Here is a 22,637-nt window from a genome sequence, read left to right as displayed (position 1 = left end):
CCATGGTGACCCATTTGGAACTGTTTGCATTGCTACAGGCATGTGTGTGTTGTTCTGGCTTAGCTTAGCTAATCATTTAGCTAAGGTTTTAAATAACCTATTACAACATGAAACTCTTTGAAGTATGTAATGTAGAAATAACATACAGTACAACTTTGTGTTAACTTGGCCCACTGCAGCTGTGCTGTGGGAGTGGACAGACAGAGTGGGTGTGCCACACATCTATGAACACATGGCATGACCAGGAACGTGCCTCCTGCCAACCCGGGAAAGCAACACCCACGCTGGATAAACCTGGGCTTTTGCAGAGCCAGGCACACAGTTCCAAGGATTTCTGTCCAGTATGAAAGCAACCACCAGCAGGACAAGATCCTTTGAAGTGTTTAGTGGTCTGTCTACCAGAGTTCAAGAAGAGTTCTGAAAATATGGGTCTGAATTTTAAGACTCTTGCTTATGCCAGTGCATATTTACATACCCAGTGGTGCCACTGCATGGGGTGAGACTGCTGACATAAATAAGTGCTTATTGAGACAGAGAACCAGAAGACTTCTGAATTTCCCCCATGACTTCTGAATTTCCCCAAGTTGAATAGGGGTTGGGCTTAAACTTATATTCAACAGAATCAAATAGTATTTAAATTACTTTAATATTATTCCACCCAATCTATTTGGCTTGCCTGATCCTAATTATGATAGTACTTGTGCTTATTTGAAAGTACTCTGTATAATTCGGAAAAAACATTTGAGTTAGGCTACTAACCTTTGAAACAGGGATATTTTTTGGCTTTTGTTCAGCATTCCATATCTCTGAATGCTACTTCTGAGAAATACTTATCAAAACTGGGGTTTAGAGAAAGTATTTCTACAGTGTTTAGCTTAAACAAAAATATGAATAATAACGCTTCCAATACACATGTATATGGGTAAATATTCCAGAATTAGGGACAATTTTTGAAATGAGAAAACCAGAAGAATCCTATAGTACTGAGGAACTATAGAGTATGTTTGAAGGCTTCAGTAACTGTAGTGATGAAGAATACCAAGATGTAATTCACTGTATAGGATTTCAGGTGGTTACAGGTGCTAGTTAAACTTGGTGTTGCACACTGCAACACCAGTAGAAGAATGCAGGGGCTTTTTGGTTGTTTGAAGTGCCCTAAGAGCTGCCTCCATTCCCCGTTACAATATTCTGCAATCCTTTTGAGGCTAATGCAAGATGGCAATAGTTAAGGAAGTCATTGTTTCAGCATTATGTCAATATTTTAATTGCTGTAGTGACAAAATCGTGTTAACTTTGGAACCAGACTTTGTCAGATTGCCAGCAAACATAGAACTGTCAGGTGTGGAGTGTTGTGGTCTCGGAAGTCACTAAGGGCTAAAGACTGGCTTAGTCATTAGAAAAGACACTCTGACTTCATGTAACCATTCTTTATGTATTCTGATAAGTTGTTGGGAATTCCCTGCTCTGAAGGTCCTGACCATTTCGTACTTGCTGGTTTAACGTTTCTGTTGCGACTTAATTATTGTTGGTTTACTATTATTTATATATGGTTTTGTATTCCAATATATAAGATGATGGAAAGAAACATCTAGCCCATCTGGGTGTTTTATGTTTCTATCAAAAGACCTTATTTTGGTGTGACATTTCTCAGTCTACTGTCTTTCAAAATGACTGAATCCATCTCCACCTTCTTCATTCCCTGAAATAAGTTCTATGTTGAGTCATTGTCCCGGGTGATAATAAAAGTCCCAGGTCAGCCACACCTATAAAGTTTATTCATAGGGATTAAGATGGTGACCTGAAGTTCAAATTGTCCTATCACCAATATTTTGGATAATCTGAGGTAAACTGTTAACATTTGACTCTTGTCAAAAGTACTTGTTAATAGTAGTTTCCTACCTCTCATAGATTTTGTACAGAAATGTACTAACATCTGCAAATGGTTCAGATACTACATCAATTAGAACTAAATATCTTGAAAAAAAATATACACACATGTACACATACATATATAGATGTATGTGTTTAAGTCTGTCCTCTGAAGCTCAGGGTAGAGCAAATTATTCAGAATGATAAACTCCGTGTTCTAATTCTGCCTGTCACTTACTGTGTAAGTAGTTTCTTTGCAATCTATAGGAATGTTCATGTGAATACTATTATTGATATTTCCAGATTGTCAACAATGGCAGAGTTCATTTTGGCAAGAAACTGGACTGGTAAAACTATCTAGAACTCTAGTTTTAGAAAGGAGTAGATGTTGTTTTCCTGTTAGCATTTCTAAGCAGATGTTTGTTGTGCAAAAAGGCAGAGTCAACCATGAAAATATTACTGAAAACAGGAATAACTCCCTGAAGTTCAATGGCTTAGAATTTGCAGAATTTTAATCAAGATAGCCTTAGTGGTTTTATGGCCTTATCTTTCCTATGAAATTAACTTCCTTAGGGTTTGGGTTTTTTTCCTTTTTTTTTTTTTTTTTTTTTTTTTTTTTTTTTTTTTGTTCCACTGGGAAGTCTTATTCTAGTGTTCTGTTGTCCCATTTTAACTTTGAAATTCCATAACTTCAAAATTAAAATATTTGGTTTATTTTTTGTTTTAAGGAAATGCAATACATGGTCTTTCAACTTCATTTTATTGTGGCTGTTGTAGCAAACTAACGATGGTTGACAAGATTATTAGTGTTAAACATCCAACTTGGACAGATTGATAAGCTTCAAAGGTAGAATTTCTTCTAAGAAAAGCACAGATGAATATTCTTATTAAAAATGTGTTTTCTTGAAATTGTCCACTGTATAGGACAAACCTGAAAGCAGTTGCTTAGCGCTGTGTTTGTGCAGTAAGAAGAGGCAAAGTGATTAATTCATCTTAAAATGTTAGCAATTATCTGGGCAGATTCTCTTTCACTTCAGTGCTTTAAAGTTAATTATCAATTCCAAGTGTACTTATTAAAAGTATTTTCCTTTATCTATAACTTTCTGATGTGTTCAGAGGTATGATTCCTCAGCTGAATTCTCGTACTAAGAACAAGAACATGACTAATAAAGTTGTGGATGAGCTGAGCTCTGTGCCCAAATGAACTGGTTTATTCCTGGCTAGTGTTTGACACAGTGTTTGTCATCTCTGGCCATACATAGCACCAGACATGGTTAAAGTGACTTGACTGTCCAGAGGTGGAGGCTGTCTCACACAGGTGCTGCAGTTGTATGTGCCAGCTGTGCTGATGCGTGGCCTGCTGACCACAAGGGCTGCTAAATACATTGGTGACTGTAGCTGTAAGCACTACTTGTGTCACCTCTGATTTTAGCTATAACCACTTATACGCCTGAGCTGAACTATTATCTGTGCTGCCAGGGCCAGTTCTTCTTGGCAGTTAATTTTGAATATATTTAAAATGTTGTATTAGCAGTACATCTGGAAACTTTCCTAGGTGTTACTTAATTCTTGTATTTTTTCATTTCAGAATTGACAGTGATTCATTGTGGAGTCAGACATTTACCCCAGCAGCTATTTGGATGCATCAAGGAATGGCATCCTGCATTTGCTCAGCATGCAACTGCTAAGTCTTTGTAGCTGAACTTCAGAACTAAGTTTTTGGATGTAAAAGGAGTCGTTCATTATCATGCACTCTGAAGTCTCCAACATTTTAGTTTTAGAATAAGTTGTGTGGCTTGAGATTCAGACATCTGAATGATATTCTTAACCACTTAAAACCACTTTTCTCAGAATTCAGGATCTGTTAGAGTTTAAAAGTAGCTGCATGAGTTAAAACAGCAGTTCACAAAAAAAAGTTTATCTCTTGGGTCAAACCAAGAGTGAAGTTTCAAATTAGAAGGCAATATGTGAGGAAAATTGATGAGGGCTAAGGAAGTGAGTTAGAACAGCTCTTCTGCTTGAACGATTCAAATATAAATTACAGCTATCAAAAAGAACAGGAAATGATAAATAAAAGTCTTAACATGGGGGATTTTTCTAATTGCATGCACAAGGATTTTGGACAAGATCATAAATTGTAAAGAGAAAATAGGATGTTTTCAGCAGTCAGAAAGTATTGGATCTAATAAGTGATAAGTGTCTACCAAAACATCATCCTTTAAAGAATGAGAAAAGACTGACTTGGGTTTGTTTCAGATAAGGTTATAAGGAAAATCTGACCCTAAGGCCAGAGCAGCATTGCTGCATATGATGTCAGGATTTTACTGACTTAGAGGAGACAGGTTTGTGCATGCTGTTCATTGCCTTACTTGTAAGGCTCATTTACAGACAGAGGTACCACGTGTGTTTGCTACAGTTGCTTTATTTTGTGTATGAAAAACCAATGTTGGTTTAATTCCTGGTTGTTTGACAGCCTAATAGTGTTTTGTTACCACTTTCGTGAGTCAGCACCATTGGTAAAAGAAGCAGTCTGAACTTCCTTTTTCTTTTTTTTTTTTTCTCTTTGTTCTTTTCATTAGCAAGGGGGAGACACCAGGAGGGAGAAAGACCAACTGTGGGGTCAAGGCTGCTGCGTTTTGGCAGTAATGTCTGCTCAAGTTATTCCTTGAATTGCCATCTTGGTTTGTGGGTCTGCAGTTGCCTCTGTCACACTTTGTTCTTCTCAGACAAATTGTGGTAAAGGTTGGCTTGAAAGCAGAGCTGCCAGCAAGACCAGCAAAATCATCTTTGTTCTTTATTTGGTATTGCACCAAAGCTAGTTTATCAGACCAGCAGATCTAACCACCAGTACTAAAGCTTTTTGACTTCCTTATACCACCCTTTTCACTATCTGTACCTCCTTGATCTCTCAGAAAATGCTGTTTCTATGTCACAACTTCTATCAGGAGTTGACTTGCCATGTAAAAACACGCTATCAGTAATGTTGGAAAGATTTCAGTTTTTTGTGCTGTTCTTAGTTGACCTGATGCTATGTTGAGGCCATCAAAGGTCAGTGCAAGCAAATCATTCCAAACGTGCAGCTAGATGTCTACTGGGGAGCTCCATCTAAAGTTATCTGCCTTTGGAAATCTTGCTCTCATTTTTATGGATGAATCTTTGGTTTTAATCTTGCCTACCTTTGACACTTCAAGAATTTCATCCTACTGAAGGAATACCAGTTTCCTTATTTGTAAGGAGAAGCGGACTGCTATTTATAAAAGTAGGCTCATGTGCTGCATTTTGCTATGCTGATTTTAGCAAACTCCTTGCTGTGTTTTATCAAGTCCCCAGATTTGTTGTGTTCGCAGTATTGTAGTGAATTGCCTTAATGTATGACACAACTCCTTCTCTTCTGTACACCCTTAATCCTTTGTACTTAGGAAAATTTACATTTTTGATAATTTTGCATAAAGATAATTAGATTTACTAATTGGTTAGATTCTCTTACTACTACTACTGTTAATTTAAATGTATTATGTTCCCATTTGTTATGGCTTAAAATTCAAGAGTTCACCCACAGATTGTCTTCAATTGGTGTTCAGGAACTTTGTGCTTTAAACAGACCTAAAGTCAAGCTCTCTAAGCCATGGATGTAGACGTGCTGCCCAAAGTGGCTTTCATTAAACAATAGAATGGTTTTGCTAGAAATAGCCTGGATCTGTTGAGACTGATGCTGAGCAAATGCTAACAAGCCTGCTTGATCCAAGCTGAATGGGATTAAATAGTATTTGTACTACACTAAGAATTGTGTTCTGGAGTATCCTAGTCCCAGTTTTCCGAAATGATGCTGAAAAAATGATTGCTCCATTAAGCCTTCTGGTAATGAAACAAAGGACTGGTGTATTACTGTAACATCTGAAACTCTCCTTAAAGAAATAAAGTAATGTTCCTTTTTTATTCTTGTGCATAAAAATTGTCTACTTGAGGAGAGAAAAAGGTGTCGGATGACATAATCACTCAGTACTGTGAGATGCCAAAGATGTACTGACAGGAAATGTGAGAGGAAAATGCTTCTCTCTAACTTCTAGGCAGCTAAACCAAGCTACAATTGCAGGTTAGGATTTTGGAGATATCTAGAAACAAAAATTATTATTTTCTTGTCTTTTCCAGAGAAAACTGTCCAAATATCAACATTTTCCTACTACTCTTGGTATCACATGGTTTCAACATAGCAGGTCATAAAGGCTTGTGGAAGAAAAAAATAAAAAGTGTGTGACACTGTCTTAGTTCTCAGTGTTCAAACAGCCTGTAGGTTAATTCAAGATTTGAATAGATGGGTTACACAGATCTAAAGTAATATAGATAAAACTGCTTTATGTGCGTATACTTGCACAAAGACACTTTCAAGAGCAAAGGGGCAAGATGATAACAAATGAGAGAAACTATGAATATTTCTTGCTGCTCATCAAGCTACACTCTCTGCTGCTAGTATTTCCTGATCAACTGGGGGCATCTGGAGTTGTCTGTACCATCTTAGCAGCATTTTCTGTAGTAATGGCAGCCACGAGATAAGTGGTGTTTGATATCTGTCTGAACCGTTCATTGGCTGTGGATGAGCTTGTTTCCTTTTTTCCCAGGAGTTAAACACAGCTGCTTTTGTCATGCTAAACTAATTGTAATTTGTGCTGTGGTGCCTGTGCATGGGTAAATGTCTGTGTGCTATATAGGAGAAAGTTGTGCAAATTGTTCTGGGCATGACGGACTACTCCTTTTTTCCTGAAGAGCATAGGGTATCCTGTGTGTGAACATCATACATCTGTAGAAAGTGGACCTTTAATGTCAGCTATGCTGAATATGCTGTAGTAAACGTTTGGCCAAAAATGTTGGATATGGTGGGCTTTAAGTATGGCTGTCTAATGGTGCAAGATCATCTGTGAGAAATGGTGAAAGTAACAGTTGTCATTGGTGCTAGAGTCAGGTCTGCCTTTACACAGCTTTTTCTCAGTTCTTGCCTTAAATCACTTTTACTGGGTATAAGGCAAACTTAAAGCATTGCAGTATTCATCGCCTTCCTGTCTGTCCTCAATGCATGTAACTGCACTGAAATTTGAAGTTGAATTAATGAAAATCATTGGTAAGTCCTGCTGCGTCACACCCTCACTGCGAGCGGTGCAGCCAGGCGCCTGTACCAAGGTTGGCATGGGGTTTGCTACACTCCGCTCCTGAATGGGAAAAGATGTGGGAGGCAAACGTCTTAAAAGCAATGCAGTTCAACTCCAGTTCTTTCCTAATGAGATTTCAGCTTCTAAGTTTTATTCCAGGAAGCCATGTAGAGTCTTGAGAGTAATTTAGAAGACTTTGGGAATGTCATTTGCAGTGTTATACATGCTACCCACAGTCTCGTTAAAATCCAAAGAAAGTTGGTATACATGTTGCAGCATGCAAACCAAGCAGAGTTTGCTCCCTGATACTCTGTAGAAAAGCCCTATGTTGAAAAGTTTTGCCAACATTATACACTTTTGTCTCCTGGTCTGTCAATTCTATACAATGTTGAAATGTATAAAACTTGTGGACAGATGTTTCAGCTTGTCTAAATGAATACAGCACCACTGGGTGAGAGTGGAACTAGGCTGATATGTGCAAGTGCAGAAAACTGACACCTCCTTACATAAGGAGTCTGATGGTTTTAAAACTTTCTACTGATCTTGCTCTTGTTCTAAAACTGGCTGCTTCTGTTCAGTTTGGTGTTTTTGCTATGGAGGAGAATCACATTTATGGAGGTATGGTCACCCTGCCATAGAGAAATACAAGATCAGTGTCAGACCATATATGTGTGTGTGTGTATGTACGTATATATGCATATATAAAAATCTGTGTTTATATGTATATAATGAATACACACACAACTTGCAGCAACATTGTCTGAACTGTGGATTCCTCGAATGTCAAAATACCATGGCAAATTTAGCACGAACTCTTAGTTGAAATTTATTTGATAGACATTTCAACCTTTGCTGAAATAATCATACAAGTATCTTGTGCTCCCTATTTTGTGACTGTAGTGTGTAGAAGGCAGTGGGGTATGAAATTCTGAAGTTGTATTTAACACTGTTAGTGTTTCTTGAATTAGGTATGTGCTTTCCTAGTTCTAACCTGAGACTTGCTTTAACCCTTTACCAGTAATGTTGTATATGTCCTCTTTCAATGTGTTGATTGTAATGAGTTGTATCTTCGGCATTTTATCATACTGCAGAATATTAAAAACTTTTTTTTCAAGGGCACTTCTTGAAATTTCTGAAGTGAGTAGCAAAAAGATGAGTGGAATTTTCGGCCCAGCACAGATCACATTGACCTCACTTCTATGGCAAATAATATGAAGGACTATGGAAATAATTACAGTGGATTGACTAGGAAGGACAGTGATGTTCGGAGTATGCTTTTCTGTTGTTCAGCTCGTGGAGGAGTCATTCATTCCCATGGAAAGTGATGTAAGATGGAACTGTTCTCACTGAAATTGATTCAACTGCAACTTGACACAGGCACATAACAAACTGTTGAGCAACAGAATTGGACCTTCTTGATATCAGAATTGCAATTACCTTTGTGGTGCACTTGGGCAGTATATCTACAGTGTCTTCTTGTTTGCTGATACCTCTACATTAGTTAGGCCTGGAGACACAGAATTGCATTAGACACTTAGAAAAGGTAAAACATTTGCAAACTGAGTAGGAGGGATAAAATATCTAAAGTGATCTCTACTGTGAAGCATAAACTGTGCAGATCAAAGAAGCTTGTTCATGGGGTCTTCTAGCTTCAGTCTTGATGATGAAGTCTTACAAAACTGGCTTTTTCTACACTTTTATTTTTCTGACATGCCGCCTTTCCCAAACTGGAGATGCTGGCGGTAGTGAAGAGGGTGTGGTCTGTCAGAGAGAGAATAAGATTGAGGAATGTAGAAGAAAGGGCCAGAGCCAGCTGCCTGAACTGTTCTCTTAGTGTTGTCACAGAATGTGGCAGGAAAGCAGGAATAGGCTGGGCTACCTATTAAATACTGGTGTAACAGAAAAATGGCCTTGCCAAAAAGAGTGTACATTCTCTTCTTTAAAATAGAAAGAGGGGTTCCCAGTAACAATGCTGCTGCTACACTGGGTGCAGTATGCTGCCCGTAAGGAATCAGCAGTCATAGACAAAGGGATTTTGATAGGAATTGACTCCTTCATGCATGGTCGGGCACAAGTTCTTCAATTTATTTAACTTGAATATAAACATAAAATGACATAGCAGATCCCATGTCAGCCAAAAGAGCCATCTGTGGTCTAACCCTGTGACAAACAGTATAGCAATAATTCCAATACCACCAACAGCGTGGAGTTTGCCAGAAAAACAGATGCTTCTTTTGACATGCATCTTCAATGTGGTGCTGTTTCTGTCCTATAATTGCTGTCTATGGAGTGAGGGTGGATAGGAATAGCCAGATGAGCAGAATAATGACATTGTAGTTTTTGGGGAAAAAGCCAAGAGTTTGGAATATAATAAAAAGGAAATAAAAAAAATAATAAAGCTGAAATAAAAACCTGCAGAATTCTCCTGTGTGCATCATGAAGCCTGTGACACTTTTTAAGTAAGAGACAATACTTGCAAGACTATATCAGAAATCTAAGATCTAATGCAATATGAAATAAGAGTAAATAATACTTTAGAAACTTCTGTGTAGAGTTTTTAACTTTTCAAAGGAAACATTTCCTACTCTATTATTTTAAAGAACTAAAGATTAGCCAAGCATACCTTTTTTTTTTTTTTTGTGCTGTACTACCAGTCTTCTTAATACAGATATTCAAGCATTTCTCTGAATAAGCCAAGGTAAGTATCTGTAGTGTGCTAGTTTTTAACTTAAACTCATCAACAGCAGCTTTATGAGGTATAGAGATTTAGCTGGACTAACCACCAATGGATGATATCCTTAATAGTTAAAAGATGGCATATTTACTACTTTATGAAATTAAAAATGTAACTACCTACACCCATAAAAAATAGGCATTTTAACATCACAAATAGAAGTTCTTGAAAGCAGAAATTTTCAATCACACTGAATATTGTCTGTGGCACCATATGTCGGCACTGGAGGTAAAGGTTCACAACAGGTAATGACAAAAAAAAGTTGAACAAATGACAGTAGAGCTGGAGATCAGCATTCTTCTCATGAAAGAGTCTGTCCTCTGAACAGAAGTAACTGCCCTGTGTGATGCAGGAACATCTTGCTGCCAAAGCTTAGTCTTGTGGGATTTACTTAGAGAAATGGTTACCTGGTGTCTCGTATTTTCCTAGAAAGGAGCCAAAAAGTATGCAGGATGAAGCCATGTCTCTCATTTTCCATACATTTAAGTCCCATTTCTTCCCATTACACTATAAATGCAGTAAGAGGATAATATGTATTATTTTTCTCAGATCTCAGTACTCTTTTTTCCAGGCTTCATGAATAAGAAAAAAATTGTGCCATTTTTCCTTTACTTTTTTTTATTATGGGAAATGTCTAATTGTTTTTAGTTTTATTTTTCTAAAGAAAAAAATTATAGGAACTTTCTGTTATCCTAATCAGAGCAGTATCTTTTACTTTGAGATATTAGTGCACCTTCTGGTCTTCAGTCAGGTTTAGGGTAACTTCACTTCTTAAGAAGGGATAAAAACACAAAGGTTCAGAAGCATGGTGAATTTGAGGACCGAAGAGAAGGAGTAAGCAAAAGGATCAATAATTTCTTTCAGTGTGCCTTTCACTCTTATTCCTTCCCTCCCCTGTCAGGGCACACTGAGAATCTAATGAGTTTATTAGCTTGTGCTCCACTCCAGTCCACACTTCTGCTACAGAGTGCCTTAGAAATGGTCTAGGAATATTTCCTTTTTTTCTGATGGAAATATCATGTGGGATGATGTCAGAAGTCTCAGTCATAATCTCTAGATATTTACTACTTCTACCTTATTCGCTAAGCTGGTTGCACTGGCAGTGAAAAAAAATTAGACTTTTTTATGTGATCTGTTTCTGACAGATCTATTCTGTCTGCTTTTTTTTGGTCATTTTTTCTCTGTTTCTAGATTCTCATGAGATGATTGTTCAATAGTTTGTTGCAGAATATTTCGGGGAATTGAAGTTGGGCTGATTGCTGTGAAATTCCCTGAGTCTTCCTCTTACCCTTTAAAAAAATAAAAATTGCAAGACATTTGATGGCTGACAGAGAAGAAAAACTCTTCTTGGGAATTCTGTGTCTGCCAGGTGCAGTTTGACTGGACAGTTTTTTAACATGCTGGGAATTTGACAACTTCCATTAAGTAATATAATTGCCTGAATAATCTTTGATTTTTCATGTGTTTTGGGCTGACATATGGAGAGTTTTTAAATGGAGATAGTGAGTAGGAGTTTTCTGTTTAATAGATGCTAAAGCAGAATCCTGTATACAGTAAGAAGCGACCACTATGAACCTCTTAATGCTGTGAGCACTAAAATAGTCATCTGTCTGAAAATGCAAATGCTACAGTTCTCCACTTTTCCCCTTAAGCCTCATGGCTGCTGCCTTCAAGACTATAAGAAACTGTCCGCTGGTTTCATGGAGTCTACTGAAAATATGGCCTATGCCGCTATGTAGGACCTTCCTGCTAGCATATGACCCAGCGTGGTCCATCTCCCATCACACAACCTGGGACATAAAAAGGTTATGGAATAATTTTTGACTTTGATTCCGTAAGTACTGTCTTTGGAGCTGCCATTGAAGTGCTTGTGAGCTGTGTGTGATTTGCCAGCTCTAATGTGACCGTCTGTGGTCTAGTCCTAACTATTGCATGACACAGGAGTTTCTATGTTAACTGCTGTTTCAGGTGAAGCATTTCCCCTACCAACAATATCTTGAATGTTTCCTGTTGTGGAAGACATTGTAAGATTTTATACTCTGCTATTAACATATATCAACAGATGTGTAATGCAAGGGAGGAATTTTGTTATTATTTGTATTCAGTGTCGTGTTGGTCTTGCTACCTTTCAGGGGCTGGCATAAACCATTAGTATACAAGTTAAGACTCTCCAAAAATAGATGTGTTTTCTTTTATTTGTAATTTGAATCCTCAGGCTGGAACAAAAACTTTGACAGTCTAAATATTCAGTACCCTTTGCTTTCTGGATCCTGAGCAAAAGCCTTGGCTGGTTTCACTGAAGGAAATAGGCCTGTGTGTTTACTAGAGTCGAGAAGGAAGCTGGCAGTGAATTCTTTTGTGTCTATTGCTTCATGAAGGGCTAACCACAAAAACACGTACATGCTTTTTTGTCTGTCTGGTAGATCTTAGTACCATGGTTGTCTTTCTTCAGATATTTCAGCATCTTGACTTTATTTTTAGATTCTTTTAATGTGGACTAGCTGTTGTATTGCTGCAACTTGTTCAAATTTCAGAAACTAGAACTCAAATATTTTACTTTAGATGTGTCTATAATTCAGTCATGGCTAGGGCACGGGACCAATGTATTGTTTCAGGGGATTGTCCAGGTAATCCAGGTATAAAACTGAGAGGGAAGAGCGGTGCTGGGATTCACGATGAGCAGCTAGAAGGGAAAAGGATTCATAACTTATGCAAAGTAATAGGATGTAGCCCAGTTCAGCACTCCCCTTGCTCTCCTTTGTGATACCTTTTGTGCTGTGGTGTGGCTAGTTTTGTGTATCCAGCACCTTTTATTTGTCTTTGGACTGGGGGAATTGATCAGTGGCACAATTTGAAAATCCCTGACAGCGGATAAAGTCGATAGAGTAGGTGAGTTCCTGGGAACTTTTGACTCTAGAAGAGCTACCTGAACCAGAAGGAACTTCTTGCATTTGTTGCTTGCTCTGTTGTTACCACCTCTTCGGCCATCTCCAAATTAGAAAGGTATTTTATTTTAGTAATAATTATGAAAAAACCCCCACACCCTATTCTTGGAGAAAAAAATTTGTTCAGAAGCATCAGTGTGGGTTTTGTTATATACTTCAATGTGACCAGGATTATGCTCACACTTTTTCAAGTGTCTTCATGAAAAGGAAATAGATTTTGAACTTTGTTTCATTACTAACAGAAGATTGCTGTTGCATTAAGCTTTAATATGTGTCATTTAAATAACATTGGTTCCATTTTCTTTAAAAAAATGAAAACGTGACATTTTGTAACAAGCTGGGAAGGTTTACTTCTGTACTTTCTGTTGTTAGTAATTGTTGTTTTCTGGTGAGAACAAGTTTAGTCCTGCTAGTTTACTGTAGAATCTGAGGAAAGGAAGCAAAATAGCTCAGTTGGGAGACAACTTGGGTTATAGTCAGAATAATCTAGAGGTGAAATTGTTGGGAACATTGGAGCCATGACTAAGGGCTTATGCTAGATTTTGTCTTGTTTCATTACTGATAGAGCCACTCTTCATGAAGTTCTTTTAAAAAGGAAGCTGAGAGAAGCATCTACTCGTTCATGCATTTCTGTATTTCAAGGAAGGGCTTCTTAAATGGCTCAAAAAAAAGACATTGACAGCTTTCTTGTATTTAGTCAGAAACATTTCTCGTCTTTAATGGCAAGTTGGTTCAAATTAGTTGAAACACAATGGGTTTGTGAAGAAAGAGAATGTTAACTAAAAAAAAAAGAGTGAAAATAACTTTCTCTAAATTTTATTTTCATAGAATCATGGTGATATCCACCTATAGGTTTTATTTTCTTTTGTTTCCTTTTAGTATGGAGAAGACCGTATTTAGAAAAGTAGTTTTCATAGGACTTGGCTGTAACACACAGGCAAGTAAAAGGGCATAACCCTCTATTTTTGTCTTCAAAGCTCCTCTTAAAACTTATGTGTTAAGGAATAAAATTCAAAGTGAGGCGGCTTCCCTGTTCAGTGTGATTTATTTTTTTAACTTCAGTACTTAATTTTCCACCTATTTATTGCAGTCCATCATTATTGTAATTACAGCTGTAGTATTTTGGGTATAGTTCTTTCATGCCAAGATATGGAATATTTAGACAACTTTTTTTTTTGAGAAATCCAGGGCTATATCTCCAGGTGTTCCTGGGCTGTCTGTGATGTTTTGTAACAGAAAGAGTCTCTACAATGCCAGCCTCCACCTACAGGGTCCTCCATCTTCCCAGAACCTAATTGCTTCTGCTTCCTGTGGCTGGAGCAGTAACACCCATCATCACCATCTAAAGGAAGATAGAATAAGCTCGGATCCTGGGTATGCAAATATCTCTGTATGATCACAGAACACAATATCCATGGTTTCAGTCTTGTGCAGGAAACCAACCCTTGCTGGAGTAGTCCTATTGACTCTTACAGTGTCACTGGGAGATCATATTCTTTACCCATACAAAGAGAAGTCAAGGTTGGTGTTTTAAAGGTGAAAAGGGGGGCAGGTCTCAGGGTTTTTCTTGCCTGAGGAGTTTTTCAACAGGAGTCTGGAGCTCCTGAGATATTCTTTATACTGCTATCATCCTGAAAATGCTTAGAAAGCATCTGACTTACTGAATCTTCCTGTGACAAGTGCTGACAGACTGAAGAACAGCAGTTGTAGAACCTACCCTAAGGCAGGAGATGTGAATGCAGCAGCAGCAGATATTTCGGTTTCTACTGGTTGACTCTTGTCCATTGAGAATTAGACTTGGAGAGGCCTCCAGAAATTCGGTTTTGCTTGCCATTACATTTCAGGCATGATGAGGAAAACCATGAAATAAAATAGTGCAAGACACTCAAAATGGCATCTCTGCTGCAGCCGTCGGTTTGCTGGCTTAGACTAGGTGATCAAGGTTTAGTGTCTCCTTATCTAAAAAAAGGTGATAAAGCAACTGTATTCATCAGTGAACAGTCATTTCTGTTAAACACTTGAAGTTCTTCTTTCTGCTAGGGACGTGATATAATTCCAAACAATTTCGTTTTCCTAAGCTGTGCACGAAATGTGTCAGTGTCTTGCTTCACAAGGTATGGCATCTTTTGTTCTCCTGAGCCTTTGCTTTCATTGTACAGGTAAAGCTCTGTGTTAGGTAATTAATAAATAAATAAAACAACCCCCAATTTAATTTTAAAAAAGTCCAGATTTGTGTAGTTTAATACTTTTTTATCACTGTTGAACACATTCATGAAAAATGTATGGTAATTTTTATGTCACTGCCAGTTACTGAAGGTTCTGTTTCAAAATACTATTTAGGGAAATCAGGGAGGTTAGGCTAAGCCAGGCAGGGTAAGCAGGTAGTTGTAGCTTAATCACCTGAAAAAAGCTAGGAAAACCCTAGCGACAAGATTTTAATATTATGAGATGATGGCTAAATCTGGTAGTTAATGTATGCCGCAATTTATGGTTTGAATTTAGAGCAGATTTGCAAGAACTAACTCTGTTGTTAAAAGTCACGGTACTTTTCCCATCAGGAATTTTAGCTGAGTGAAGACACTCATAATTAAATGCCAGCATGCTCTATATACCTGCTCTTCATACACAGTCTCTAACATGAAATTAGAGACTTAAATGGATTGCTACCATAATGATCATGCTCTGTTTTGGGACAGTTGTTATCCAAGTTATCTTCTGCTTGTTGAAACTTCCTTGGACTTCTGTAGTCTGAAGGCAGCAACGGTCAGTATCTCAACCCCCAGGTCAAAAGAATTTCTTGGGGTTATTGCATTTTGGTTTGGTGTGGTTTTTTTCCTGTTGACAGCAAAGAGACTCTTCTCCTCTTTGGCAGACAAAATTCTACTCTGACTCATTTCCAGTCCTTAAGCATAGAGTGGTTTATAAGAAAGACAGGAATGGTTCGTATGAGTATATTCTCCAGTCGTTTTTCAGTACTGGCAATTAGTCCCATTTGAGTTTTATATTGAAAAGAAAACTCGGACAGACAATTCTTCTTATTTTAAGGCACTTCGTGGGGACTGTTCAACCAGTGAGCTTTTTGTTTTTCTAACAAGTACCTGTGGTTTTCCCACTGCTGCAGTGGTGCTGTGGGGAGGACTGGAGGGAAGGTCCTTCAGAGATCAGGCAAGGGTGTTGGAAGCTCCTCACAGCTGGCTCCAGAATGGGATAGGGTGATCATACAGCAGAGAGCAGATGGGATGATTATTCTGTCACTGGCCTTTTTTGCTTAATGTTTGTTGAAGGTGACAGAAAGGAAACTGCTGTGTAGAAAGAATGATCTCTAATTACCTTTGGGAGTGAAAACGAAGGAGGAAATGGCAAACCAGTGTGACAATGGTATTTCTTGTGAACAGGAATATTGTCACAAGAAATAATGGTCTCTTGCTTATATTTATTTCTCCTATCCTTGTGTTCAGTGTTTTAATTTAAGATGCAATGATTTAAAAGAAAAATTAATGAATGTGTTTTTGTTTATGTTACAATATTGCAAATTGTTGTGAGATCCATATGACAAAAACTTAACAACAGCTTTTTGATGTGGATTTGCAACAGAGACTACAGTTTATAAAACAAAACTTTTCAAATTTGATTTCAGCTTTTAGGCAAAGTTTTCAGTTAATGTTTGTGAAAGCTGTTTCTTAACAAATAGCCCCAAACTTTGGCCAGGTCTCCACTGCAGAACGTCTTGCCAGCGAGCACTGTATCAGCCAGGGGTGTGGAAAAAAGTTGTACATCCTCACTGACATCAATATGTTGGCAAAAGCCCACGTGTGGATGCAGCTGTGCCGGCAGAAGAGAGCTTTTATCAGCTTAGCTGGTGTTGTTTGGAGAGGTGATGCAACTACGCCAGCAGAAAAACTCTTCTCTTGGCGTGCGCTGTCAGCGTAGGAGGCTCCACTGTGACTGTGCTGCCAACCAGCCCTTTGCAGCAATAGCAACTGGAAAAATAAGCCCCTTTGAACAACAGAGGGACCTCTATAATTTAGTTTTTACAAGTAGTCATCGATGAAGAACAGAGCGGAAAGAATGATTCAGGTTTTAAAATTAAGTTTTAATGTAAAAAACATGTTTAAGTTGTATGGCTTTGAGCTGTCACTGGCCCTTTAATGGCTGTCTGTCTGTCACTGGGTTGCAGGCTTTGAGAGCTGCAGTATGCCCAGCATCTGTGTTTTGTAAAGCCTTTAAGGCTTGTAAAGGTATGAGTCTCTGTGGAAGCAGTGAAAAATCTTCTGTCTGTAAACTTAGGAAGACAACTGTGGTCCCATTTACATTCTCATCATGTTTGGATGTGACCACTAGCACTAGAACGTCTTCATGTTTAAATAAAAGCTTAAATTTCTCAGAACAGAGTGTTTATGTGTTACAGACAGACAGAGTTAGGATTCCTGCTCTCTCTACACACAGACACACATTTTCCTCTCCTGCTCTTGGCCAACTGGTGACAAGATTTAACAAAACTCCAGTTCTTCATAACATAGAAAACCAAAGATTTTAAGAGAAAAACATCGTAAGAAGTAAAAGCAAAACCAAACCAAAGCTACTGAAAAACTTAACTGAGGCTCTTAGCCTTCAGTTGTAATTACCAGTTTAGATGAAGATGGGTACATGTGTGTGGAGTTATATGCCAGCTGTACATGTGTGCTCGAGGCAAGTGTACATTTCGAAATCGTGAACAGAGTAGTTGTACGTTTGATCGCTGTTTGCATTTTGAGAACTCCACTGAAGGCTTTTGAAAAGAATATCATTGTACCAGACTAAGTTTGTTCTGTTTGTTGTGAAAATGTTTTGAAACTAATTGCTCTGTCATTTTGCACTGCTTGTAACCCCAAAAGTAGTTGCCTGGTGTTAGTGGAAGCAGAGTGGTCTAACAGTCTGACTTGTGCTGCTATAGTTAAAATATGTCAGTGTTTCCATTGCAATCTTGGAAGAGAGCATTTAATCTTTTCCCCTGGAAGAAATTCTAGATCAGTGCTTCAATTCCAAATATAAATATTTTGGAAGAGATTTGATGTTTCTAAAAATCTTTATTAAAACCAAACAAAATACAAAAATCTCTAACCTTATGCAAATGAAATATTGATATTCAGTTTTGAAATATTACATGATTATGGAGTGTATTTAATTCTTTTTGGTAATTTTCAATTCAATTAAATTAGGGAACAACAGTGTTACTACTTATTAATGTTGATTTTATAGCAAGTTTTGCAGTTGGCTGTTCCAGGCCATTATAGCTGCATAATAAACTTTGCAATATGCCAAATTGGAAGATTTTTGAAACCTTCCTAGGGAAACACAAAAAAGAAACACATAATTATCATAAAATATCTGATATAAGGCATGCCTTTGTACTTTTTTCCCCCCTCACAATTTCATTCCAATTTCCTGAAGTTATGTCCAAAATAATGTCACTTTTCTTTTTAAGGGTGTAGTTTCATGGGTGCTTTAAGCAGAGGTGAACTCTAATGCTTTCCTCTCTCTCTTTACATTCCTGTTCCTTGCCTTGTGACAGCCAAAGCTTTTGCGTAGCACAAAGCCACATGTGGTGTACCAGATCAGGGAAGATGATTTTTTGGTTTGGTCTGTGGCTGTACAATTGTTTGTACTAATCCAAAGAAGAGGGTGGCACCAGGGCAGGAACAAGTGAGCCTATGCTGACATCTCACTATATATTACACTTTAAATTTTTCCCCTCTACCATGCCTTTCCTCTGCAGTTCACAGGACAGTTCTTTTTATGAGCTTCTTGAGCCATGGAAGCTCAAGCTTTTGCAGGAAAGGGACCACATGCAACCAGTTCAGCAGTGAAAACCATCTAGTCACAAGACATTTACTGGCAACGGTAGTTCTCTTAGTGTTTTGTTAAAGTGTTCCTCTCTTACAACACCACAGACCTGTTCATAGTACTTTCTGTACAGTATCTTGCTATACTGTTGTTAATGCAAATGATTGCTCTACTGCAGATTTTCTCTAGGATGTTTTTATGTTCCGTTAGGGTCATAAGATTTTAAGAGCGATAGCATTAGATACCTTGAGGACTAGGTAGAAGTACTTATGTGCTTTTCTCCTTTTGAAACTTGAATTTTTTTAACATTATATAGAATCTTTTTCTTGACAGTCTTGAAGTAATCCACAAATGTGGAGAATTGGTGGCAGTATGAAAGTTCTGCCGAGGCACTCAATTAATTTAAAGTCTGGTCCTTAAGCTATCTGTGCTTAAGGACTATATCTTAAAAAAAAAAATAGCAGTATTGTGTGAAGTACTAAAAACCAGAAGAGATAGAAAAGAGGCTTCTAATTATTTTTGTATTTTTGGATAGATTAAGGAAAGAGCATGGTCTTTGCGTCTGCCACAATTTGGCATGCGAAACAATCATAGTGATATAAACTTTATACCTGCTGGAGCCAAGAGGAACAATATCTCCTCTTTCATTTTCACATCAGATAACACAATAAAGAGTGATAAAATCCTATGAGTAATATTCAGTGGAGGTTATGTATAATTTGACCCTGTGTCATGCAGTAAGCATGCATTAAATGGTGGTTGGGTATATTAGAATGTGCCTGTGAATCCTGTCCCAAATGTGGTGTGAAAGCAGTTGTCTTTAAAATCCATGAGTAATTACAAACAGATTTAACACAGAGCTCCAAATGGTAAACAGGCTACTGTAGACTGAGCTGATGTGATGTGCATGCTGTGATTGCTATCTATAGTTTACTCTAACATGCTTTTTCCTTTGCAGCAGTCCATTGTACCAGCCCACCCAATGGCTCCTCCTAGTCCCAGCACCACCAGCAGTAATAACAACAGTAGTAGCAGCAGCAACTCAGGATGGGATCAATTAAGTAAAACTAACCTTTACATCAGAGCACTGCCTCCAAACACCACTGACCAGGACCTGGTAAAATTATGCCAACCGTAAGTACTATGTTTAAATGTAAATTATAATGTCATACCTTAAAAACCTATAGTAGGTATACAAAACGAGTGTTTGGATTATGAGGGAAGAAAAACAGATTCATGAACAACCAACCTTGTGCTGTGGTATGGTGGCAAGTTTCAACTTCCTTGGCAATCATGAGGAAAAGATTGTTTGGCACTTTGGAAAAGCAAAGAAAGTAGAAATACAGCGGTGAACTGAATCAAACCATTACTTTCACAAAAACTGTGATTACTGATATTGCTGCCTGATGCTGTTGAAATGAGAGATAAATTAAAATTAATATCTAAACATGAAACTTGCTTTTAAGAACCTGCAGAGAGGTTCTTCTCTATTCACTGCTAAGATAAATCTGTTGATATAAACTCCTCAAGTAATTGTTCTGCATCACTGTAAATTAAAGTGTGCATTTGAAGGCTTATCCTAGTTTCAGACTAATTTTTGGCTGTACATTACTGTACAATTATTTTTATGACTTTTTGATCCATGTAAGAATCCTCTCTAGTGGCTGGAATTCTGGGTAGTCTTGGCCTAGCATAAGGTTTTCAGGCAATGTTGTTAACATGAGATTTTTTTGCTTATGTGAGTTACTGGTTTTATTTTTTAATTTTTACGGCAGCACATGCCTCTTAGTTACTTTCAAATGTGGGTCATACGTCAAGAGACTGTGCAGTTACGTTGTTTATAAACTGTTTAAAATTGCCTTTCATAAATGTTTTACTGAACTTTTAAAATTCTTAGTACTTCTGAAATTCATAGTGCACTTTCTGGATTATTTTGAAATCAGAAGTAATTAGCTAAGTTTTCAATACTACATGTAAGAAAATATCAAATTCTATCTTGAATGAGTGGACAGTCATTAAAATTTTATATAATGCTACTATCTGAGATTCTTAAAATAATTATATTCCATTTATTATGTTCCATTTAGCAGATAAATAACTAGCAACGTACAAGCATACATCTCCAAGAGCGCAACACAACTAAGAAAAATTGCTAGGAACGCCTAGTAAATCTTTGATTTCAGCTTATATAGAGTACCTTTGTTTTTTAATATTGCAAAATATCTGATACCTAATTTATATAGAAGAATTTTAGTTGCAAATGCATGTTTTACAGAAGTGGATTTTTCCTTCCCGTTTTTGTCATTTGTACTGATGAAGTAACCTTGGCCTGTGCACTCATGTTATGTTAGGACAGAGCTGGGAGGTTATTTTGCACTGGAACCACCCAGTAACTACTATTTGTGCAGTGGTTACTATAGCTCCTTAATCTTTCTGAAGACATTTTGGTTTCCACAGTCTCAGATATCATCAATGTATGAACAGCCTAGAAAAAAGTACGTTCAATACTTTGCTGTAACTGGTCCTCTTCTTCTTGGATAGCCAAAGATTCTAATTTTGTTGTTGCTATTCAATATATAATTGTAGTTGGAATAGCGTGAATTGTATAAAGAACAGACAAGAACTGCAGCCATGAAACTGTTAATTCTGATGTAAACTTAGTCTTGGAAGGTTATGGCATTTGTTCCTGTGAGATATTTCTCTCCTAAGAATCTTACTTGAGAGGAAGGGAAGCCCTGTCTCAAAATTCTCCGTTTCTGATGAGGAACTGAGATGTCCAGAAATTTTAGTGTTGGCCAACACAGTCCCTTAGCACCTAACTCGGTGCAACAGTAAGATAGAAGTGACAGCACCCTGTTCACAGAAGCTCAGTAATCCACTTTTGTAGATCATGGAAAGTTTCAGATGCTAACCGTTCCCTTCCTACAAATCTGCCTAAACTTTTAGGACATAGAGGGCAAGATATTCTTAAAAGTGAACCTGCCATGTTCATTGTTTAAGCTGAGACAATACAAAATAAATGGAGAATAAAATCTTGGGCACGCTAAAATCAGTAAAGAAACTGGTGTTTACTCCAGGTCTCTGAAATATTTTCATTAGCTGTTTCCAAATGCCTAATATTTTACTGGGAGGCTTCAGAGTAATTTTAGCTTCTTTCCCCCATGTAGAGTGGATCTTGCTGTCCTTAGAGGGTGTCTGCTGGAGTGCTTGATGCTAAGAATGGATAGAAAGGCTGCTCTGCATGTTGTAGAAATGATCTTGCTAGCTGGCAAAAAGCAGCTTTCAGTGGAGGTACAGAAAAAGGTCACTGACTTGTTTTGTATCTTTTGACCAATGTCAGACAAGGCAGAGAAACACCTGTGGGTTGAGGAAATAATGGATGAAAAACATCATTGTTACTGCAAATACCAGAAACATCTCATCTGCAGAGATTTTTCCCTCTGATCATCCTGGACTTGTATCATATACAAAAAGTTATTTTCAGGGATGGTTATTGTAGAGAAATATTGCTTTTGATAGAATCCATTAGAATACAAGGTAAAATAATCTACAGAATTCTTTTGTGGGGGATCATATTATACTGTGACTTTTATTTGCTTTTGTCGATATTTGCTTTAGTTCTTGCTCATGACAACTAGCAGTGCTAATTTTGGCTATGTTTTAATTTTGTTTAATTATTTTTGGTGAATCACTAGAGAAACCTCTTATCAAGTTATGGAAGTGTTGGGCATGCTCTCCTGTAGTAGCACAGCTGTGCAGTATTTATGAACACAGTTAGCAAATGTTCATCAGCTTTGTGGAAAAGTATTTTCCTGGCAAGAGCACAGTTTGCCAGTATATATCTCTACAAATCTGTCTCCACCTTCATCTGATTGGTTCTTTCTGTTTTTCTATTAGCTGAAGCTTTTTTCCTCTTTTCCAAGATGAAAAGAGGAGATTATGTTTTTGTTGTGAGGGTTTACTTTGGAGCATAACTATTTTTCAGACAATATTATTGGGTTTTGTGTGGGAAATGAAGCTGCCATGTTTCTTAACAGTCCACTCAAACCTAAGCCTGCTACTCCAGTTCTGTGTTGGGAAAACAAATTTCTTCATATCAGTTGTGCCAGAGGCAGAAGTGTGGGG

General features: G+C 37.6%; 1 protein-coding gene across 1 annotated transcript in view; it reads left to right on the top strand.

Annotated features, from left to right (window-relative positions):
• The first annotated feature begins 19,470 nt into the window (after positions 1-19,470).
• RBMS1 (RNA binding motif single stranded interacting protein 1) overlaps positions 19,471-22,637 on the top strand; it is a 65,279-nt gene continuing 62,112 nt past the window's right edge. The window contains exon 1 of the mRNA XM_029959910.1: positions 19,471-19,646. Within this exon, the coding sequence (XP_029815770.1) occupies positions 19,495-19,646 (152 nt within the window). The 5' untranslated portion in view covers positions 19,471-19,494. The remainder of the gene's footprint in view (positions 19,647-22,637) is intronic.

This window comes from Manacus vitellinus, unplaced genomic scaffold, assembly GCF_001715985.3.
Source record: "Manacus vitellinus isolate BGI_N305 unplaced genomic scaffold, ASM171598v3 scaffold_22_pilon, whole genome shotgun sequence".
NCBI lineage: Eukaryota > Metazoa > Chordata > Aves > Passeriformes > Pipridae > Manacus > Manacus vitellinus.
Note: the sequence above shows the minus strand (reverse complement) of the source record. Positions and strands in the feature narration are given on the sequence as shown.